General features: G+C 33.9%; 2 protein-coding genes across 4 annotated transcripts; both read right to left on the bottom strand.

Annotated features, from left to right (window-relative positions):
* Window positions 1-2722: 2722 nt before the first annotated feature.
* On the bottom strand, window positions 2723-6135 carry LOC129294183 (uncharacterized). 2 transcript variants are annotated; one of them, XM_054932372.1, is made up of 4 exons: window positions 5600-5737; window positions 5120-5293; window positions 4629-4720; window positions 2723-3606 (listed from the first exon to the last, which is right to left on the bottom strand). In XM_054932372.1, the coding sequence occupies exons 2-4, from the start codon at window positions 5141-5143 to the stop codon at window positions 3198-3200; spliced, it is 525 nt and encodes a 174-aa protein (XP_054788347.1). In that variant the 5' UTR covers window positions 5144-5293; window positions 5600-5737; the 3' UTR covers window positions 2723-3197. The 2 variants fall into 2 exon arrangements, with proteins under 2 accessions (XP_054788347.1, XP_054788346.1); XM_054932371.1 differs by lacking the exon at window positions 5120-5293 and having other exon boundaries at window positions 5600-6135.
* A 9778-nt stretch (window positions 6136-15913) lies between these two features.
* LOC129294771 (signal peptide peptidase-like) lies at window positions 15914-21309 on the bottom strand. Of its 2 annotated transcripts, none has more exons than XM_054933253.1 (12): window positions 21099-21309; window positions 20873-20990; window positions 20016-20131; window positions 19759-19910; window positions 19567-19652; window positions 18673-18800; window positions 18125-18175; window positions 17652-17738; window positions 17495-17564; window positions 16913-17049; window positions 16679-16756; window positions 15914-16140 (listed from the first exon to the last, which is right to left on the bottom strand). In XM_054933253.1, the coding sequence occupies exons 2-12, from the start codon at window positions 20910-20912 to the stop codon at window positions 16060-16062; spliced, it is 1026 nt and encodes a 341-aa protein (XP_054789228.1). In that variant the 5' UTR covers window positions 20913-20990; window positions 21099-21309; the 3' UTR covers window positions 15914-16059. The 2 variants fall into 2 exon arrangements, with proteins under 2 accessions (XP_054789228.1, XP_054789227.1); XM_054933252.1 differs by having other exon boundaries at window positions 21112-21308.
* Window positions 21310-21864: the final 555 nt, after the last annotated feature.

The following is a 21864-nucleotide window of genomic DNA, read 5'->3' as shown; positions in this document are numbered from 1 at the left end:
AGTATTATGTTTGTATAAGGTGCCCTTGTTTTCATAATATAAGCATATTTTTAATTGTCATTGATGTTTTGGCATTTTATCTATAAAAACAAATGGTTTTATTATAACAAAGAAAGTGATCGGCAAGAAATAGTGAGCCTGAAGGCAGTGAAAGAGTCAGGATCCTAAATTAAGGAGAGTACTGACGGCGCTATGATTTTTGATAAAAGAAAAATATTTTTATCTCTTTCAAATTAACTATTTCTCTTCTCTTCTTTCTTTATTCCTATTTAGTTTTCAATTATAAATTTGTAAGTATAGCAAGTTAGTAAAACATATTCACTCAATTTACTTTTGAGTTTTGAATATATATTATTTATTATTGTCCTTTTTTTTAACTAGTTCCTAAGTAATATTCAAGATGAGAAGCGAATCCATTTAGTCATATTAAATTTTTTTTATTTTTTAAATAATTAATAAATAATATTGGTATTTATATATGGTGAAATTGTGGGTTAATATTCATAAGGATAAGTTAAAAATTTGAATAGATTTGGGCTAAAAAAGTAAGATTGAAATGGGTTTAAAGTTTAAAATATAAAAATAAGGAGGTATAAAGTATAATAAGTAAAATGTGTAAATTATAAAATATAAAAAATTTAAACTTCTAAATATGTTATTTTTTTTAAGTGAGGCGGGCATATATCTTCTTTCAATTATATGTGACTCCGCCACTGCCTGAAGGTATGTATGAAACCCTCGTCATCCATATTTTTTGTTCCTTACTGGCCAGCATTTGATCACCACGTCCCACGCGATTCTTAAACCGACAGGCTTTAGGTGATTGGGGTGGATAACTGTTTTAAGTGGGTCCAAGTCATCACTACAACAATTAAATTCCGAAAGCAATTATTTGTTTAATATACTCTTGAAAGAAATATTACGTAAAGCCGGGGTGGGGATAATAGAAGGAACCAAAGACGACACTGGCATGATTTTGTAGAGATTTCTTTTTTATATAAAAAGATCAATTACATATCCTCAAATGATTCTGTAGAGATTTTGTAGAGATTTCAAGAGTCGATAAAGGGCATCTTATCCCATTTCCCAAATCCAAAATCTCGAGACTGTTCAACGAAGAAACCCCAGTCAACAAGGAAAGGGTCAAGGGTGATCTAAAATTTTTTAAAAGCATTCTTTGTTAAACTAGATTTTACACAACCCTCCATCTATGGCTGCAGATCCCGTTAATAGCAAAGATTATTTTTCGCAAGATATTGAGAGTGAATAGTAGATCTTTCAATTAAATTGCTAACTCGTTTCATATATAAAGACTAGGATTTAAATTATCAACCGAAGAATATGTTACTTACACTACTCACACAACTTGAGTTGATATAATTGTATTTTTCTTTTTTCTCGTGCCATGCTATGTGCAGGTATGTTTTTAATGTTTAGAAGTTAGAGTTAAATAATTTATTTATATAAAAAAAATATAAACATTTTATTTGATTTCATAATTTGTTGCTTTCTGTTATCTTCTAATATAAATAACCATTTGTTTTATTCCATTAGATTATTATATCCATGCAAATTAAAAATCTAAAACACATGTTTTACTTTGGAATCTGTTGTTATTTACTGTTAAATTATTTATATTTCAGCTTTTGTCAGGTATCAAAACCGTGCGGGTGTTGTTCAAGGCAAGCACATTTGCTTCCTTCTTCAATCTTTGATTGAGCAATGCTTGTTCATTGGGCCCGTAAAATCCTCGACCGGCCACATCTCGATTGGGCCCCTCTTTGGGCCTATATTGAGATAATCTGTCATTTCACCTTCTCTCTCCGTGACTGATAAATACTTAATAGAACCTCCCTTTTACAAAAGCAACAAGACAGATTAAGTCCATCATCCTCCCCCTGTTGCTCTTCTTTAACTTTGATGTCTTATTTATTAGTCATCATAATGAAACGGTAGGTACGAAACTAAAAGCTTGTGTTAGATTCATTCCACCTCATGAAGTCATCTCAATCATGTGTTCATACCTTTATTTATATTCATAATGGGATACAATGTGTGGGATAATCATGCCCAACTAATAATCATTAACTGATAATCATCCCCACTGTTGCTATCCTAAAGTTGCACTATACATCTACACGTACGTACCTAGCCTTCCTCCCCTGCCCGCCTTCTAGTTTCATTTTCTTCCCCCAGCCGCAACCAAAACATTAGTTTAACGTGAATATCGCACCCCCAAATTGCTTGCTGGGGATTTGAGGACTTGACAAATTTCAACTTCGTATCGTCGAGTCCAAGTCACAGGTTTTATGGGTTAGTGAAAGTGCAAGTGCTTATGGTCCTACTCTTTAGAATCAAGTAGCTGGAGCTCAACTTTTGAGTTGATCTTGGCGAATTGCTTGTTCACTGAAACATATACTCAAGTTTTTCATTGGGATAATGTCGATCCCATAAAAAGAAAAATCCCCTTGTCCTATTATTTGTCATATAAAGATCTTTACTAATCCCAACTTACATTTGCGAACACTGTCCTAAAGTGACCATGTTCATGGGTCAGCTGATTTGGCTCCTCACCTCTCTTCCTCTCTCCAAGAAAGCGATGGCAGCATGCAACACAATTACGTCTTTCAACCAAAAACTTGGGGGGAAAATGCGAGTATCCTTCATGGGCTGCCTTTTGTACCCAAATATATAAAGAAACGTAAAATAAGGCTAAAGAGCAGGCGAGGAAGCTGTGGGTATGCAACCATAAGGAACAGGTAGTGTCAATGTTCATAACAAGTAACGACATAATTGCTTGGATCCTCAGTATAAAATGGAGGAATTCAAACTTTTTCCCTCACAGACAAACTTTGCGATGGTCTATAGTCAGGAAACAGTCTGAACGATGACTTTTTCCTCCCAAACAAACAGCATTGAACATAATGTGTAATAGATGAATCCCAGTTACGGAAAGAGGTAATCAAATTAAGATGCTGGAGGACTAGGGAATAGAAAGCGAACTCAGCTTGCATGTATTCAACGAAACTGTCAACTTGGATTCAAGAAGAAACACATCTCTCATGGAATCTTAGACTCTGAAAGTCTTGAGAAGAATTCTTACGCTTCCAACCTCGTCAACCTTTTTTTTTTTTTTTGGTCATGTTCACAATGAATGGTGAGGCCGGAGATAAAAAGAAGGGGAGATTAAAGAGCAATTATCCATTTTGGCGCTTCTCTTCCTTCACAGGTAGAAAAGATTTTATCCACTCTTTCCAGGGAGCATCCTGTTGCTGCTCAATCCAAGACAAGAAACAACTATCCAACAAGCAGAAGAAGTTGACATAGAGGAGCTGATACCTCACAGGTATAAATCGAAAATTCACAACTTGAACAATCGGCCATATGCCTCCTTCCAAAACAAGGGCTGGCAGAAAATCTCTCTTCACATCTTCTTTAATTTGAGGAAAACTCTTCCCGTTGGCAAAACCCATGTAGGTAAAAAATGCAGCTAAATCCAACGGTCCAAAGATAAACCCATCAACAGCGACTTTAGTGGCAACAAAACGGAAGGAATTAGGTTTAAGCATGAGTCTCAATCTTATATATCGGTCCAAGCCTTCATACCTGTAAAAATTAACGAAGATCAGAGAAAGAGATTGATGTGAACCAAACAAAATGAATATAACTTGCAAAACACAAATCACACGGAGTTTGAAGTCCCTTTCTTTTTCTTTCTTTCTTTGTTTTTCTTTTTTTTTTTTTTTTTTTTTGGGAGGGGTGTTCTGAAGCCTTTTCTGATTCACCACATTAAGCCAGTAGCAGAAAAGCTTTTTCAACGGTTGAAGAAGAACTAATAGAGTAATAGGTCCACATCCAAAAACCTATGTTGATGGCAAGGTCCAAAACAACAGCCCTCCTCAGGCCAAACCAAGTCCAATTTTAGATGTCTTAAATACATGGCTAGAATATTAGAAAGTACAGATTTCAGCTCTAAGAAGTATTGAATTCCTCTTTCAACTGACTTGAAGCATTGGCATTGATGAGCAACCTGTTTCAAGGATAGAGGTAACTGTTTGCCCCTAGAAACAAGCAGCCACCATACAGTACAGCCCCAACTGCAGCATTCAAGACTATCTCACAAATTTTCCAACTTCCAAGTTCTACTAGGCCATAAAGACATACTCCTTCCGGCCTTACTGTAGAACACTTTCAACCGTTTCATGCATCTTACAAAAAGTTAATTTTTTTCTTGATATCATAAAAAAAATGAGAAGCACTTTCTTTTTTACCCTTAATTTTAAATAATAATACAATTATATTAAATACTTTCAAGCTAATCAAGAAAGGGTAAAATTGAAAGGAAAAAAAGTGATTTAATTATTACAAGGTGTCCTACATTTTGGACTAAAATTATTTCTAAAATGTGTCTTACAAATAGGACTAGAGGGAGTATTTCTTTTTTTTTTTTGGGGGGGGGTGGAGTGGACACTGAAGAGTTCATGAAGCAGTTTCCTTTGCATGAAACTCTTTGTAGCTATGAAATGAATAAAGACCCAGGATCTAAGAATAAATAAACAGATATCTCAAAATAAGCCAATGCCAATACACAACCAGGAAATAGAATTTGAAAAGGTAGTGCTTCTTACCAGTAGTGGCCAATTGGACCAACGAATCCAAACCCAAACAAGCTGGTTGCAACCATCCGTTTCCAGTTGATCTTAAATTCTTTATCATCATCCTGATATATAGAAGAGAGATTGCCATTAACCAAAAGAAATAAACTCATTGATCTGATGTGCAAACCCTAGGTGTCGCACTGTAACCCAACCAAATACATTGTTGAAATTTCACGAAGTTTGTGCTTGTCTTATATTACTAATTTCATGGAAAGAATATGAAAGTTAGAACATAAAGTAAATCTGAAATGGTGGATTCTTAATAAAAATAAGTATTATATTTTTACCATATTATCAATATCAATCTTATCAAAGAAAATCCTTCTCATTGACCCAACGGCAAGGACCATGTCAATGGTTTCCCTGTCTCACAATCTTCCCTGCCCCCCATATCAACCCAAGGTCTCACTATTTGGGACAAATGGAAAAGTGATATTTGTCATGTGGAGTCGAATGCAAACCTTGTGATTGTAAGTAGTCAACATGATCACGCGCAAAAGGAGTATCAGACATGCGTGCCAGTGTATATATGCCTAAAAGCAGTGGTTCTTTACACTTCAGATACAGGCACAAAGGTCAGGGAGCATTTCAAGTTTGTTAAAGTGAACCTCTAGTCTTCCCCTCTTCAGCTGTCCCTATTGTTCAAGTAAAGTACTAGCATTTATGCGAAAGAGAAAATAATTTCACCAGGGCAAAGTAGCTTCAAATCACTTAGCTGAATCACATACTTTCCCACCTTTTCCCCCGATGAATGCATGTTTAACATTATAATGTGGTTCTACATTCCAAAACAAGTTTTCAATCACCGAACTCACACATGAGCAGGGATTCATTCACCGAATATATATGAAAGAGAGACATACATTTTTCAAGGAGGCAAAAGAAACCGCAAATTTAAGGAAAAGTTTGTTAACTCATATGACTAATGAGGGGAATATTACCTCATTTGGCCTTTGGCTTTGGGCCGTGGAGTAAGTGATAGCCTGGGCACCTATATCACCAACCCCCCATATCAAACCAGAACTTATGACCTGTGTCTTGACTGGGTGAACAGCCAAGCAGCTTGTATACCATCTCCACAACTTCAGCATATCCCGATTCGAGCAGAATCAGAATAAACGAGAGTAATTTAACTTGGGAGTGATCATCGATCATTCATATCACTCCCTTTGACGATTCATCAAGCGGGCATTCGCAGCAGATTTTGAAGGTAAGTCGCCAATCTAAACCTTGACCGCGTTATCAATGAGGAGCAATGAAGGATGACTAGGCATTGGAATTATCTGTTTCATTCCATGTTGTTTAGCAGGAATTCTATTAATTCCAGAAACTAATTTCCTTGGAGCACCGTTGAAAGAAATTGAAATAGAAGAACAGAAGAAGGAATCAAATTTGGCTAGAGATAAAGATGAAAACTCATTAACGGTGAACTTCCTCTCCTGATAATAATTGACATTTCCGCTATTTCCTCTGGTACTTTGGACAATGCACCTTTAGGGCAAGGAATCAAATTGATTTTTTTTTTTTAATCGTTTTAGCATCCCACTGACTTGGGTCATTAATGGGCCTTTTCTCGCTAGTGGCTCATTAGGAGCAGACATTGCCTTGCGGTGCTTAATGCCCCATGACTCAGGCCCAAAATTTTCTAGGCCTTTATTCTTTCTGTTGTGTATTCAGACACCATTAGTTTTTTCTTTTCTTTTTAGGTGTGAGGGTTGGGCTGGGGGTTGGAGGATAACTATTCAAGCATTCCAATTGTCAATGAACAGGGGGAATTAAGTTGAAGTCTTATATAAAAAAATTAATTATTATAATTTATTAATAATTTAATGGTCTTAGTTTATTTTTTGATGAACTTTATAATAATTAATTTTTTATGTAGGATCTGTATATTTTTTTTTTAATTTATAGATTTAGAAAATAATTATGAATTGGGTGGGTCTTAAAAAAGATAAGAAAGTTATTCGTAGAGCAATTAAAATGTAAGTTATCATCAATACATAAAATAAATAAAAAAGTATAGAAACCTTATTATTTATAGGTTATATGGTGTGAGTGCTCTCCAACTCCATGTAACAGTTTTTTCGGGAGAAGGTTCTCTAAACAACACAGTAAAAACAAAAACAATAAGGTTTCGTTTGATTATTAAAATAAAATGAATTAAAAAAATAAATTAAATCACTCTTCCCTCATAATATGTATGATAAAACTTAAAAAAAATTAATCTTTTAGTCATTCAACTTTTAATTTACTAATAACTCAGTTTCTTAACTATAACTCGTTATAACTCAGTCTCTAACTATAACTCGCCTATAATTTAGTCCCTTAACTTTTGAATCACTTACAAATTAGTCCCTAAACTTTTGTTAATTTTTTTTTCATGTTAGCTTATATCTCACATCAATGAGCAAAATGAGGATATTTTAAAATAATATATGAGTATTTTTTTATCCCTCTTATTTGATAAGAATTTAAAAAAAAATTAAAAAATAAGGATCAAGTTATAGGTGAATCAAAAATTGAGAAATTGAGTCACGGTAAGTTATAGTTGAGAGATTAAGTCGCAGCGAGTCATAGTTGAGGGACTAAGTTACAAGTGAGTTAAAAGTTGAAGGATTAAAATATTAATTTTTTTAAAAACTTATTAATATATATTGTAAATTTAAAAATCATCACACTTTTTAGAAAGTCTCATAAATCATGATTCTCAACTCTATAAACTAAATTATCTCTCTCTCTTATAAATATGCTCGTGGCTCACCTGTTTCCTTTAATCATCTTATTTTTATCTTTATTTTTGTAATGTTGGAATTTTATTATGGATTAACATTAATTAATGAGTCCAAGCAGATTGGTCATTATAATCTTGTGTGGATTATGATAGGTGGACCACACAAATGAGCCCAATGGGCAGAAGCATAACCCACAATCCAATAGCCGTTAGTTATTTTCTATCTCTTAATTGACTGAGTTAGAGATAATAGATAATATAATTATTTAATTATTTAATAAGACAGTTACTGTCTGATCCTTATAAATTAATCAGTCGATAACCGCAAACATACGACTCATTTTATTCTGCTTTATTATCTCTGAACTCTCTGAAGATTCTGGAAGTCAGTGGATTGTGCACCTGTCTGTACTCGAGATACGTTCATAGATTTCACAGGTACACATATATTCTCTACTTTTCTTGTTTATATGAATTGATATACTAAACTGCTTACACATTGCATGTTGTAAATATTAAATTTAATGTATCTCAATTTAATGTGATTAATTGAATATAAATTCTTTTAATTATATCTAGTTTAACTTAAAAAAGTTCTCCTTGGTGATTTTAAGAATTATTGACTGATTCCCTATATTAGTTTGGACATATGAATCAGTTTGTAAATTCTTTCCTTTGTTCCTAACGTCACCGTAATCGGAGTTCAGCAAAAAAAAATTCTGAATGGGATTCTTAAGCTTCATAGACGTCGATGAGGCCGTGTTCTTCACTGTAGCATTACTGGAGAATGGCTATAACATCTATGATTTTGGTTTACAGTGTCTCTCACTCAGCTTCACAATAGTACATCTCTAATTCAGATTCTTCATTGAGAATGCTACTGTCAGTTTCGTTGGAGGCTGATGCATTGGTGCGTCTTTAGGAAGTCGTGAGTCTTCTGCTCAGTCTGTCATCTTCGCCACTATCAGTCACTTGAAGTTGCTACTGGAGATTTTGGTTCACAACGTCGTGGACGTGTGTTCCTCATCTGGTCGCCGGCGTCATCCTCCAGCCCTCCAAAAGTCATGGTTCCCGGTGCTGGGTGCCTGTCGTGTTCGCTGGAGGTGGGCGTTGTGTTTGCCGGCGTCGGACGTGGTCACTCTATCTTCTCTGGTTAGCGGCTGCCGAACAGTACAGCCAGCTGGGTCAAGCATCCAGTCGGATCGGGTCCTAGGGATCCACCTAGTGATGAAAGACTGAAAACATGGGCCGAAATTTTAAGCCCAATCCCATTTAGGACATTAAAAAAACAACAAAGAAAGGGCAAGGGGCTTTGGTGGGCTATTCAGTTAATGAAATTGGTCCTCGGCCCAAATCGCATGGGCCCATATCAGTGTAATTAAAAAAATAAAGGATTTCAGTAATTATACTTTGCCCCAGTTTAAAATTACCTCTTTTGGCCTATAATTTTCAAATTTATGACATACCCCAAGAAATTTTTGGAACTTAATATCTAGTCCCTTAACTTCTGGAATTGTTGTTTGACCCCAAGTCTCTTCCAAAATTAAATTTTAACCCCTGAACACCTTTTAAAATTTTGGTCAAGTCCCATATTTGTTCTCTAATTCCTTAAAGACCTTAAGGATTTTTGAAATTGTTTTGTTTTAAGGTCATGAAGCTTGTAATTTTGTAACACTTAAGATCTTATAGTATTGATAATGGATATATCCTATAGGTATAACATTATTAATGTGATTTTGGTAGTTAGTTTTAAGGATAGGCAAATAACACTTTTGATGTATTAGATACTTATTATACCTCATAGGTATGAAATATTTAATACATTTCTTGGGTAAAGACATTTGTGTGAGCCAAATCGATGTGGTATGAAAGCCTTCTTGGTGCATAATGATAGTTGCATAACTAAAATTCGCTTGTTGGGAACTCTGTACTATAATTATGTTATGCACGCATAATTATTATTTTTCATATTCTGTTTTGCGATTTCAATTTTGTAATTTGAGCAACTATCTTTTGTTAAGGCCCTATATGAGCCTTCTTGGTACATAATGATAACTGTGTAATTGAAATTTACTTGTTGGGAATTCTGTACTATAATTATGTTATGCATGCATAATTATCATTTCCTATATTATGTTTTGCGATTTCAGTTTCTATTTTGAGCAACTATTTTTTTTTGTAAAGGCTCTTTATAAGACTCATTATAATTATTTGTGAAAGTTCTTAAGTATGTACCTTACCACTTTGAGAATTACTTTGCTCTGAGAGAACTGAAACAAGTGTATCTCTCTTGGCAGTCCAGTACTTTTAATAAAGCCTATCATATGCATTTGTATAAGTCCAACCAAATCTCTTTAGCAGCAATTGAAATCACCATTGACGAAAGGAATTAGAGACAACACTTTTGACAATAAATGTTACTTAATGCTTAATAGCACTCAGTTATAATGGGACTTTTGGTGTTAAATGGGATATGTCTTGAACTTGTATAGGATTATGGTTTATAAAATTACCACAACATAAGTATGAATTATTGACATCATCTTACTTCACGCAAGGAGGGAAGAGATTGAAGGATCATACAATATTAGTAGTAGCCCATAAGAACTTCCAACATGAGGGGTGAAGTGTTTCAAGTTTGGAACAACTTTGGAAGACGAGGCTCATTTAAGTGGGAGTTACTAGAATATTATTCTTTTATACATTTTAAACTTATGATGAGCTCTTGATACTTCAAACATGTAAAATACATTATATTGTAAGCCCTATATGCAATGTTCTACAATTAATAATCCAACTTCATTAGAGGGATGGATAAATTATAAATATTTGAAATTTTCATTTTCATCCATATGCCAAGAGCCATTTGCACTTAATGATTGTATGCTTAGTTATAGTGAGTCAAATCATGGTAGTGTATTATTTCAAAATGTTATGTTGACAATGAATTTTATCCCATAGGTATGTCATTGTCAGTGTAATTTGTGTTTAAAACTTTGAAATTATCTCAGAATACTGTATTGGTAAATGACCCTATCGGTAAAATAAAGATTACTATTATTGGTAGTTGGGCATTTAATTTTTTGGCAAGTTTGCAAATAAGGGTTTTTTTTAATGTTTTGATGTTTCTTGTACCCTGTAGGTATGGTAACATTAAATACATTTTGTTAGAACCCTTTTAATAAAGTCCTTAATTCATATTTGAATTGGATGCTTAGTAATCTAGTGTCTAAAATAATATAAGATAAATTATTTGTATTAGACTGGAAATCATAAGTGAGATATTTAGTTGAAGAAGCTCGATCTCAAAATCTATTAAGAAATTCATTGTTTACTATTGCATAGGATTAAGACGGTGCTAATTTTATTGCTCACTATCAAGTGAATCGAATTTGAATCTTATTTTCAAATAAATAGTGAGAGTTATGGGCCTAGACTATTGGTTTACTTGTTAAGAGCATCATCTTTATCTAAGCATGTTTGTTCACCAACTTCATTTCATAACGATGAGGTTGTTAATGAATCCACTTGTTAAAAATAAACCTTTCCTGTTATATATGGTGAGAACATTATCACATTACTCATGGATGTCATAATAATTTACAACTAAATTATCTTAGGCGAATAGAGACTTGAAGGAAGGAATTGAAATACCTTAATAAGATGGTTTTGTAGAATTTAATTGGAAATATTTGATGTGTAACTATCTAAAACCATCTCTGAGAATAAACAAGTCTCTAGGCGGTGATATTTGAAGTTTAATGAGGCTATTGGCTCTCTTTAATTTTACGTGAAATAATTCAAATTTGTGTATATTTGTTAATTATTTGGGAAAAGCAATCTTTGGCTTCTTATGCTCCATGATAATAGCTAGTCACTAGCTAGTAATCAAATGAATGAGACATACTGTTTTGAAAATCGAACCGGACCGGTCGGTCGAACCGTGACCGGTCGGGTTTTCAGTCTAGTTCAAAGGAAAAAAACTGTTTTAAGAATTGAGCTGATTTGAGTCGTTTCGAACCGGTGGTCGGACAGAGAACCGGAATCAAGCCAGGAACCGGATCCGGTTTTCAAAAACCGGACTGTTTAAAAAAAACTTTTTTTATCAATTTTTTTTTTAAAATGACTAATTTTTTAATCATTTGATATTATATTGTATCATATAGCTTGTTAAGTCATGATAAACTTAAAATATTTGATTTTTTTAAGTTAAATAGCAATTTCATATGTATTTCTTATATTTAAATTATTATATACATATATAATTTTTTTTAATTTAATTATTACCATGTGAACCATGAACCGCTGACTTTTCTGGTTCAATGTCTGGTTCGGTTCTGAAAACATTGATGAGACAACATACTTGTGGTCATGCCACCTTGTTATAAAATTTTCTATTTGACATATTTTATTCAAGGATTAATATCCATTTTAATATGTCTAATTACAATTTTGATTTGTCTCAGGCAACCTATTTTAATCAAGTGTTTAGAAATTGGTGCACATTTTTAATTTGATACCTATTTAAGGAGTGTAAGGTTGTTTAAGTTTTAACATCCTCAAAATTAATGCTGAGAGGACCATTTTGCATATAAAGAATTTTGTACGCTTCCGTTATGAATGACTCTGAGGATGCTAAAATATGCATTGGTCTTTGATCTAGATTTTACTTCATGTAGCCCCTAATAAATACTTACAAAATCCTAGCAAGAAAATACTGAGATCATTTTGAAAAATTATTGTATGTTGAAAGGTATATGACACCTAGAGTTTGTTATTAAAAATGTGATCCTCTTTTACATTTGTGACCATGAAGATTTAGAATGTGCATCCTATATATATATATATATATATATCACTTGTTGTAAAGCCGTTTATTAGATTATATAGTTGAGGGTAGTATTATTGGACATGCATTTTGTTATTCCTCTAACTATTAATGTGATATTTTGTCTACCTTGAACTTTTCTCAAATATTTTGTTAGAAAAGATTATAGACACTCAGACTTATTTGGTTCATTTTTGTGGTGAATGTATGCTTATGCATTTGGATGACCAAAGGCTTACCTATGTGGGTTTTATTGATCTTTTTTTTTTAAGATAACCTTAGTTCAGTGGGAGTTTGAGTTATGTTCTTTGTTTTTTTTTAAGAACATTTGATAGTTTAAGGCCAATTTTGCTATTATGCTTAGTTCTTGTTTCAAAAAAAAAAAAAACCAATGAGATACTTTATATCATTTGTTTCCCCATAGGATTCAATAATTTGTGTTTATGCATCTTGTATCACTTGTTTCCTCCTGAGATTCAATGATCTTGTATTGTTTCTCTAATGAGTTTCCAATCCAGGTTTAGAGATGTTGTGGTGCTTTGTATTATATGTCTCTCCATAAGATTCAATGATTTATGTTATAACACCTTATGTCACTTATTTTCCTATACGATTAAGTGACTTTGTGTCGTCTCTTTACCAAATTGTGGTCAGAAGAACCATTCTATGTTCAGTTCAATTAGGTACGTCTATATCATTTGTATCCCCATATGATTTAATGATTCTGTTTTGATACATTATACATGTCACTTGTTTCCCTATAGGGATCAGTGATTTATGTTATTATCTTACTGAATTGCGTTTTAAAAAAGATTATTATTTTGTTTTAATTCAAATTATGAGACGCTATATCACTTATTTTCTCATAGAATCCAGTGATTTTGTGAAATTTTATTTTTTGAATTTTATTTATGGCTTGTTTATACTACTTGCTTAATTAATGTAATCCAAGTGGGAGATTATTGAAATTTCATAATGGATTAACATTAATTAATGAACCCAAGCAGATTGGTCCTTATGATCTTGTGTGGACTGTGATATGGGTGGACCACACAAGTGAGTCCAATTGATAGAGGCCCAACCCACAATCCAATAGCCGTCAGTTATTTTCTGTCTCTTAACTGATTGAGTTAGAGATAATAGATAATATAATTATTTAATTATTTAATAAGGCGGTTACGATCTGATCCTTATAAGTTGATTAGTTGAGAACCGCAAACATATGACTCATTTTCTTCTACTCTATTATCTCTGAATTTTCTGAAGACTCTGAGAGCCAGTGTGTTGTGCACCTGTCTACACTTGAAGTAATCGAACCCTCTCAGACGTTCATGGATTCCACAGGTACACATATATATTTTTTTATTTATATGAATTGAGATACTAAATTGTTTACATTTAATTCATTACATTTTACTTCATTCTAATAACCAAATGTGATTTAAAATATTTAATAAGATATCAAATTTGAACCATTCAATGATAATAATCCCGATCTAATTGTTAAAAATTAATAGTTAAAAATTAAAGAAAACGGAAAGGAAAAAGGACGGGAAGGCAGAGGAGAAAGTTCTCTTCCATTTTTATTCTTTTAATATTTCTCAACCTATTTCGTTAGCCTACGGATGACCGTTTTTATTCCTTCAATGTTTTCCATATAATTTTAATGGGATTGAATTGTTATAAAGATAAATATGATTTTTCTTTTTTAAAAAATAAAATTATTAAATCCACACTACCATACGGATAAACAAATATTAATTTGAATCACATCAGTATGCGGGCGGGCGTGTAAAGTAAAAAACGTTAGATCCTGACAGACTGACACCTCGTGAATATCTCGGAGAGCCAGAGTTGCGTTGATTATTAATCTTTTATTTTTTTTTTTTTTTTAGCCGACTGGCTCTATCGTACTATATCTTTCTTGTTCCTGCAATATTTTAGTGAGGGGTGTTTATGTTTGTTGACTTCAATACCGTCCCCATTGTCCCAATCTCAAAAAACAAAAAAAAAAAAACAAAAAAAGTGGAATGGGATTTTGGGAGACAAGACCATATATATATATATATATGTATGTATGTATATATGGGATGGTATTTGGACCATCTTCGGGATGTCCTGTCCGAAATATAATATGCATATTTTTTATAAAAAAATTAATTTTTTATTCCTCCAATTTTTTCTTCATTTATAATCCAATCCTTTAATTATGACTCGTTATGATTTAATCCCTCAATTTTTGATTTGTTTATAACTCAATCCTTTAACTTTTATTTGTCTATAAATCAGTCCCTCAACTTTTGTTAATTCTCTTTTTTTATGTTAGCTTAAATTTTACATTAAAGTGCAAGAGCAGGGTATTTTAAAGTAAAATAAGAACATTTTTTTTTATGCCTCTTATTTGATAAGGTTAATTTTTAAAAGCATTTTGAAAAATAAGCGTCAAGTTATATGTGAATTAAAAGTTAAAAGATTGAGTTACAATAAATCATAATTAAAGAATTGAGTTAAAAATAAGTTAAAAATTGAAAGACTAAAATATTAATTTTTTTTTTTTATTAATATGTAGTAGTTTATCAATAATATGCATATATATTTTTGTTTATAATATAATATGTAATTATTGAAATATCTTAATTAAAGAAGAAGAATTAATAACTTGATATTGTGTTTAGCTAGTGTATTTAAACTATGCAATTCTATAATTTTATTGTCATTATTGATCGTTATGCACTTGATTTTTAAGTTATGATTGTATTCATTTTTATTAAAAATTACACGTAGGCGCTACAAAATAAATTTTATTATCAAAAAATTTTATAAAATTTATAAAATACTTTTAAGTCTCAAATTTTGCACATTTATAATTGAGCAAAAGGTATTTATAATTGAGCAATGGGCATTTACAAATAACAACAAGTTGTGAATGACTGTTGTCCAATTATAAATACTCTTTAACAAGTTAAAAAATTAAAATTTAAGAATATTTTATAAATTTTATGAAATTTCTTAATAATAAATTATCTTCTGCAGGATTTAGGTATGATTTTCCTAATTTTAAATTGTAATAGTCACTCAATGATTATATTCATGTAGCGTTATTTCAATTTTGAACATAGTAAGTTGCGTAAATGTTACAATTCATGTTTCTTTTTCATATTTTGTCTACCTTACTGAGGCATCTGAACCCCGAAACGAGAATTTTGAGATAACACGAACACAAATCAATTCTGTTGGTTTTTTGGGATGGGACATGGGATATGACCAGTCCCAATCCCGCAATCACCACTAATTTTAGTTCACCAACATGCACGATGAGTTCGATTCCCAGTGCCGTGCTCTGATATAATTTGACCATCGATCCCTTATGGTTCGTTGTCTTGTGGGGGTGGGTCGTTTCTTTTGCTTCATTATATATGATGACTTTTTTTTTTTTTTTGCCCACATGATGACTCATTCACGTTCTTTTATTTTTGGAATGATGGTGTAGCTGTAAAACCATCAACAATGCAGAAAAAACGCCCGCGTGCTGCAAATATATCCAAGTTAACGAGGAAACCTATTATCACGTACAAGCGTCAGAGAAAGGAAGAGGAAAAAGAAAGCCATTTGCATTTTGACGTAAAAGTTTTCAAAACGCGCAATGGAGCAGGGAAGCAAAATAACTAAACCAAAAAATTTTAAAAAAAAAAGAAATAAAATACTAATAATTTTCTCGATCACAAAATCTGTTACAGAGGCGTTCTTCCGAATAAGTTAGCTTTGAAAGGCAATGAGGTCCCCAGAGAATAATAGTATATCTCCTGACACGAGAAGTTCTACGGTATTGAAGGCACTGTCACTCACTCAACCTTCTTGCTAGATTTGGAATCACTTTCTTCTTTAGATGAACTGGCAGTCTTTGACTCATCGAACTCCAACAACTGTGTAGTAGCAGAAATGTAGAAAGCTATTAACACCTTCACCAATCATAACAAAGCATATGCAGACACAAGTCCTATGTTATTTTGAAGACTACGAAGGTAACGGCCTCTCGTAAAATTGACGATATCACATCCTCCAAATCAAGTCATAATACAAATGCAAGATGTAGAATGGAAGACACCAAAGAGCCTTTTGGAAGTGGTTACGATATTCAAAATCAGCGTTCAACGATATGTAGAGTAACACAACATCATGTAATGGGCATTTTAGTAATCACCTTTATCTAGCTCTAGCCCAACCAAATACTATGAATGAGGGAAATGCATCATCCTGACGCATACGATCCAACCAAATCGGCCCATAGTAATTGATAGCAAGCCGTCATATAAAATAGTATTCTAATCAAACGAGGATGCAGTATTCAACACATTTCACATTTATTCCAGCAGAACTAAAGATTGAGAACAATATAAGAAATAAAAGGTGAATCAAACTGATAAAAACAACAGAAAACAGACGAAAGTACAGATAAATAACCTGTTTGACATCACCATTCCATATGCAATGAGCAGCCAAAAATCCAACTACAGCAGGTACAATATACAAAAGTGCAGGCTGAAACAAGAACATAAGAACAGGACACACATGAGAGAGGATTGATTGCCTTTTGCTAGAAAATAAGTGCTATCCCACCTCCATTCACAACCCAAGAAGAAAAGAGGAGAAAAACACACGGGACGAAAAGAGATATCAAAACCATATATTTCTCACCTGTGCAGCCTGGAACCAGTTCATCACAACAATGGTAAGAACCAAGCCGACAGCGTATCCCAAAAATGCACTCTTGAAATACTGAGGTGCCTTCCCTCTAGACACATCAAAACGCAAGGCCAGTGCAACAAAAATCCCTGAAGCAAAAACATGTGGTCAGAATTTATATTAATAATAAACCAATTGAGTGATTGCACATGAGTATGACATCCACATATGGGCATACATCTCATATATCGATTGGCTGCTTGTCATAAACATTCGTAATCTTTAAAAGACAAATAAATGTCTTTCGTAACCCAATGTCTCATGTCTGACACATCATAATTATCAAAGGCACCTCACAAAATTGGGTAAAAAGAGGTTGTCCAACAGGAAACAAAGTTAAAGATCAAAACCATCAGGAGAACTGCCTCTTATGAAGCAACACTGGGTAAATGCCTTCAAATTTCTAAATAACGAAGGATCCCAAGAAAAAAAGCATGATATAAGTAAATTTAACTTTAACTAGAACAAGTAATGAATTGTCACACAGGATCACTTTCATAAGAAAAATACACCAACATATAAAATTCAGACTACCTGGGATAACAATGTCACCCAGGCCAAGCATCGAAAATGGCCTAGCAGAATCTGAAGTTGGGAACAAAAGCTGCAAAAGTATTTGAATAAGAGGGATCGTTTATCCATTAGATTAATCAGTTGAATTTTCATATTTCCACTTGGCTAAAATTCTTACCTTTATTGGAGCATCAAATGATTTTGCAACACTAACCATCACTGGAGTAAAAAAGACCCAGAAAATATCATATACAAAAAGTCCAGCCTGCAAACCACGTCAGCCAAAACCTTTGTTAACAATCTGGATGGCATAAACATGTACTTTAATACATTGAGGACCCGGAAGGAAGGGTGGGGGTGAGGGCAGGGGGGAGTAAACCAATCTCAAGATCTATTAATCGTCCTTTCTAAAACAAACAAAATGTGTAATACTTTATTTTTAAGAGAAAAAAATGGGCTCGGCAGCCTGGTGTTTTGGGATAAGCACTCAAAAAGCTCTCTTGGTGTACAAAAGGTGGTTGATTTGGTTTATTTGCAGTCAAAGCATAACAGTTCTACAAAACAAAATGCCAAACACATACTTAGTAATAAAATTTGAGAGGGTCAGGAATGGTTCAGGCCTCATGAAACTCAATCAAAGACAATGCTTACCAAGAGAATGACACCAGTCTTGAAAGACCCAAGAGAAAGCATTTCAATTCCCTGCCAATATCAAAGATGGGGTTATTTCATTCCACTGTTCAACATAAGCCACAAACTAATATATTACTGCCTCCGCTTCTATATATAAGAAAGAAACTACCACTTGTTGTTTTGTTTTCATTGTTAAGCAAAATCACATATCTGAATAAACATTTATAACAATTTTCCTAACCCTCATAAACTCATAATTTTCATTCACAACAAACCACTAATGCAGCCTTGTTTTATTAAATGCAAGGGTATTTTAGTCTAGTTTTTTTTATTTCTAAACACAATTATTACAATTAATCGATTTTCTTAAAATGTGTGATACAGTTATTTTCTCTTATATATCAAAACAGAAGGAGTATATGCACAAAAATCTCAAAGTACTATCATTTTTTCCCTCAGCTTCTTCTATTGACAGTAAGATAAAAATTGATCTGATAGAACAGATGAAGACATCAATGAAAAGTAAGCAAAAACGAGGCATGACATCAATAGATGATGTGCCAAACCTGAATACAGAAAGCAAGACCCAAAATATTATTTGCCAGCCAATGCTTCCGCCTAGCATACCATGCACAAAAGAAGGTCCCAGGGATTGCAGCAACAATCTGTGACCTTGTAAATTCAATCTCCAAAGCTGTGCAAGAAAGGTGTAAGGAAAATATCATTCTGCATGATACAACCAAGTTAAGGTCAACTAGACCAAGTGAAATCAACCAAAAGCAACAAAACAACACAAATGCTCAACAAATGGGAGGATCGTCTCATGATAAAAATTAGAGCACCCAAAGACCATTCAAGGAAGTAAAGGTTCAAATACTTGTTTGGCCAGACAAGTAGAAGGTGGAACAGAGATAATACTATCTTGCCAAACTCCCTAGCAGTGGCAGAGTCAAGACTCTAATGGTGAGACTGAGAGGGTGCAAAATTTTAAAACTCAAGGGTAGGGGGTGCAAAATATTAAAACTTAAGGATAAAGAGTTCAATATTTCATGGGTGTGAATGCAAAATATTAAAACTTATACACTAAATTTATAATTTTCTCCAAAATGAGGAGGTGCATTGCCCCCCTCACCACTAAGTGGCTCTGCTCCTGCTCCCTAGTTACAACAAGAACTATATCAATTTTGAATTATCTTTTATTGCCAGCCAACACATTATTCATATATTGATAAATTCATGCAGTCGAGTCATATTCATGCTATAGTAGCCCTTTAGAACCTGAGTGAATATTATTGGAAATTAGATAGTTGCACTGTTGCAATTGCTGAAGTAATGAGCAATGACATCTCAAAAGTTTCATCATTGAGTAGCCAAACAACTGGTAGTAACAACATTATGATTCCATAATATTTAAGGAGAAAATTTTCAGCAGGAGGGCATAAACATAAAGAGGAACATACAACGGAAATAAGGAAAATGCCAAACAATAAGGTTCTCATTCCAATCCTTTGGCAGGAACCGCTTGATAGATGGTAATAATGTTGCCCTGGACAAAGTACAAAAAAAAGTGTGAGATGAAGTAGCAAGCTAGTAGAATAGCTTCTGTTGATTACATGAGAAGGAAAATGTAGGATGCAAGGGAAAGAACATACGAAAGAGCCACAATCCCAAGCACAAAGAAGTAGGCTGTCAACACAGCATTCACCAAATCCTTAGATAGAAACTTGAAGAGCAAGAAAAGCGATAACAACATCGCACTGCCAACAAAGGGAAACCGCATCGCATGTTCATTGGACATTGTCTCCTGCACAATTAAACTCAATGTAATTTAGGTTACTCATGTTTTGAGCCACAAAAAAGTGCAATGCGCAATATAAAGAAAAGAGTGAAGATAAATACTACTGCTTACAGAAGGCGGAGTTGGTTTGACAGAGCGATAACATCCCACAAACACAGTGAGGCATGCAGTCAAGACAACATTTAGGTTTGGATCTACTTTCATAAGAAGTGGAGCCAATGATAAACCTGCCATGGCATATTACATGTGTTTAATAAGGAATTATCAAAGAAAAACAAAAAATTCACTTGTCATCTCCCTTGTGCATTAAAAATAGAAAATATGGCACTTGAACCGTCCCATGCTTTTGAATTAACTGAGGGAGAACCCGCATGCACAGTATCGTAAGAAATGAAAATCATGAGAACAACAAAACCACTGGAACAACACACTTATCACAATTTATTACTACATAAGATTTCAAAAGCATTTTCAGTAACAACTATGAAGCCTAACCTTTAGTAAAAAATTTGTATTGGTTTCTAGTCCGGCCATCAAATTAATACGATAGCATTATAGTCAATATTCCCTTTATTTTAATCCGCAACATGATATATATGATGCGCATTACACTAAAATGGCCACAGGCTAAGGGATATTTACAGCCACCTAATCGGATTTCCCACCCTCCACCAACTTAAAGATTCGGGCTCATGAAGCAAGGCCAAAATCCTGCTGCACTAATTCCAAAAAACAGGTAAATGCCCAGCAAGTGGGCATATGTCAGCACCTCAAAACCACGTCCACATAAGTCCACTTGCAGTTCAAACAAAGAACAGAACACAGGACGCACACCTCTCCCATTGCGTAGAAGTACAAAAAGAACATCAGCAATCAATTCGATAATGATACAACACATCGCTCAATTTAAAGAATTAAGAACGTCGATTGAGGTACAAGAGAACCAACAAGCAGCAACATAAGCTCACCTGCTAAAGCGAAATTCGCAATTCGCTCCGTGTTTTTCATCTTTATCGCCTTAATATGTCAAATTATTGTGAAAAACTGTGGATCTACTGGACCGAAGCCAGTTGTTTATGGCCTCCCCTGTGATCAGAAACAGTTCAAATAACATGAAAAGTAAATCATTGATCAGTACGACGTGAACTGCCCAAATGCTAAAAAAAAAAAATAAATAAGAATTTGCATTTCGACCAAGAAATGAAACCTCCTCGCGCAGAAGATTGTTGTAGTTTTGGTTTCCACGCAACTTGTTCCTGTCTAAGTCCGCATCCGTTGCAGATCGGACAGGCCAAGGTAGAGACGAAGAATTGCACACTTTTCAAGAGTAGGGTTTTAACTTTTAAATTTTACCAAGACCAGAGCGCTTGCAAAAATGGAATATCGATACTGGCATTTTATTTTATTTTATTTTTTTGGCCCAAAAAATGGGTGGTATTACCGTATTAGTTGACAAGCAGTTCTGTCGGTGACGGCCAATGAGAGAGAGGCCTCTAAATAGAAGCAAAAGCGAGGGCGATGGTCCTTCATACGTGGTGAGTTGTTGTTTGCCCGTTATACTGTGATTTGCCGGGTTGGGATATTGTGGTTCGACGGCTTTTGGCTTTTGCGTCCCATATCGGCATATCCTGCGCAAGTGCGTGGTGAATCTACTGGCTATTGCACGCAGTTACGGAAGCGAGGGGGATCTCAGCTCCCATTCACTGACCCACGTAGGTTGAGGTGCACGAACCAATCACAAACTTAGGAATTGCCAGCTCGGATTTCCTTTGGTCACTGGAACGTCTCGTTGGAGGCCTTATAACCCGAAAACTAATTTTTTTTTTTTTTTACAAAAAAGAGGGTGCTACAATTTCTGACCCCTCATTTTTGTTTGAGTTATCAATTTAGTCTCTCGTATTTAATTTTATCAATTTAGTCCTTTATATTTCATAAAATATTGAAGCTATCCGTAACCTTT

This window comes from Prosopis cineraria, unplaced genomic scaffold (genome assembly GCF_029017545.1).
Source record: "Prosopis cineraria cultivar Desert tree isolate PC_DT_omini unplaced genomic scaffold, ASM2901754v1 PC15, whole genome shotgun sequence".
Lineage (NCBI taxonomy): Eukaryota > Viridiplantae > Streptophyta > Magnoliopsida > Fabales > Fabaceae > Prosopis > Prosopis cineraria.
The sequence above is the reverse complement of the archived record's forward strand: the minus strand, read 5'-3'. Positions and strand labels throughout refer to the sequence as shown.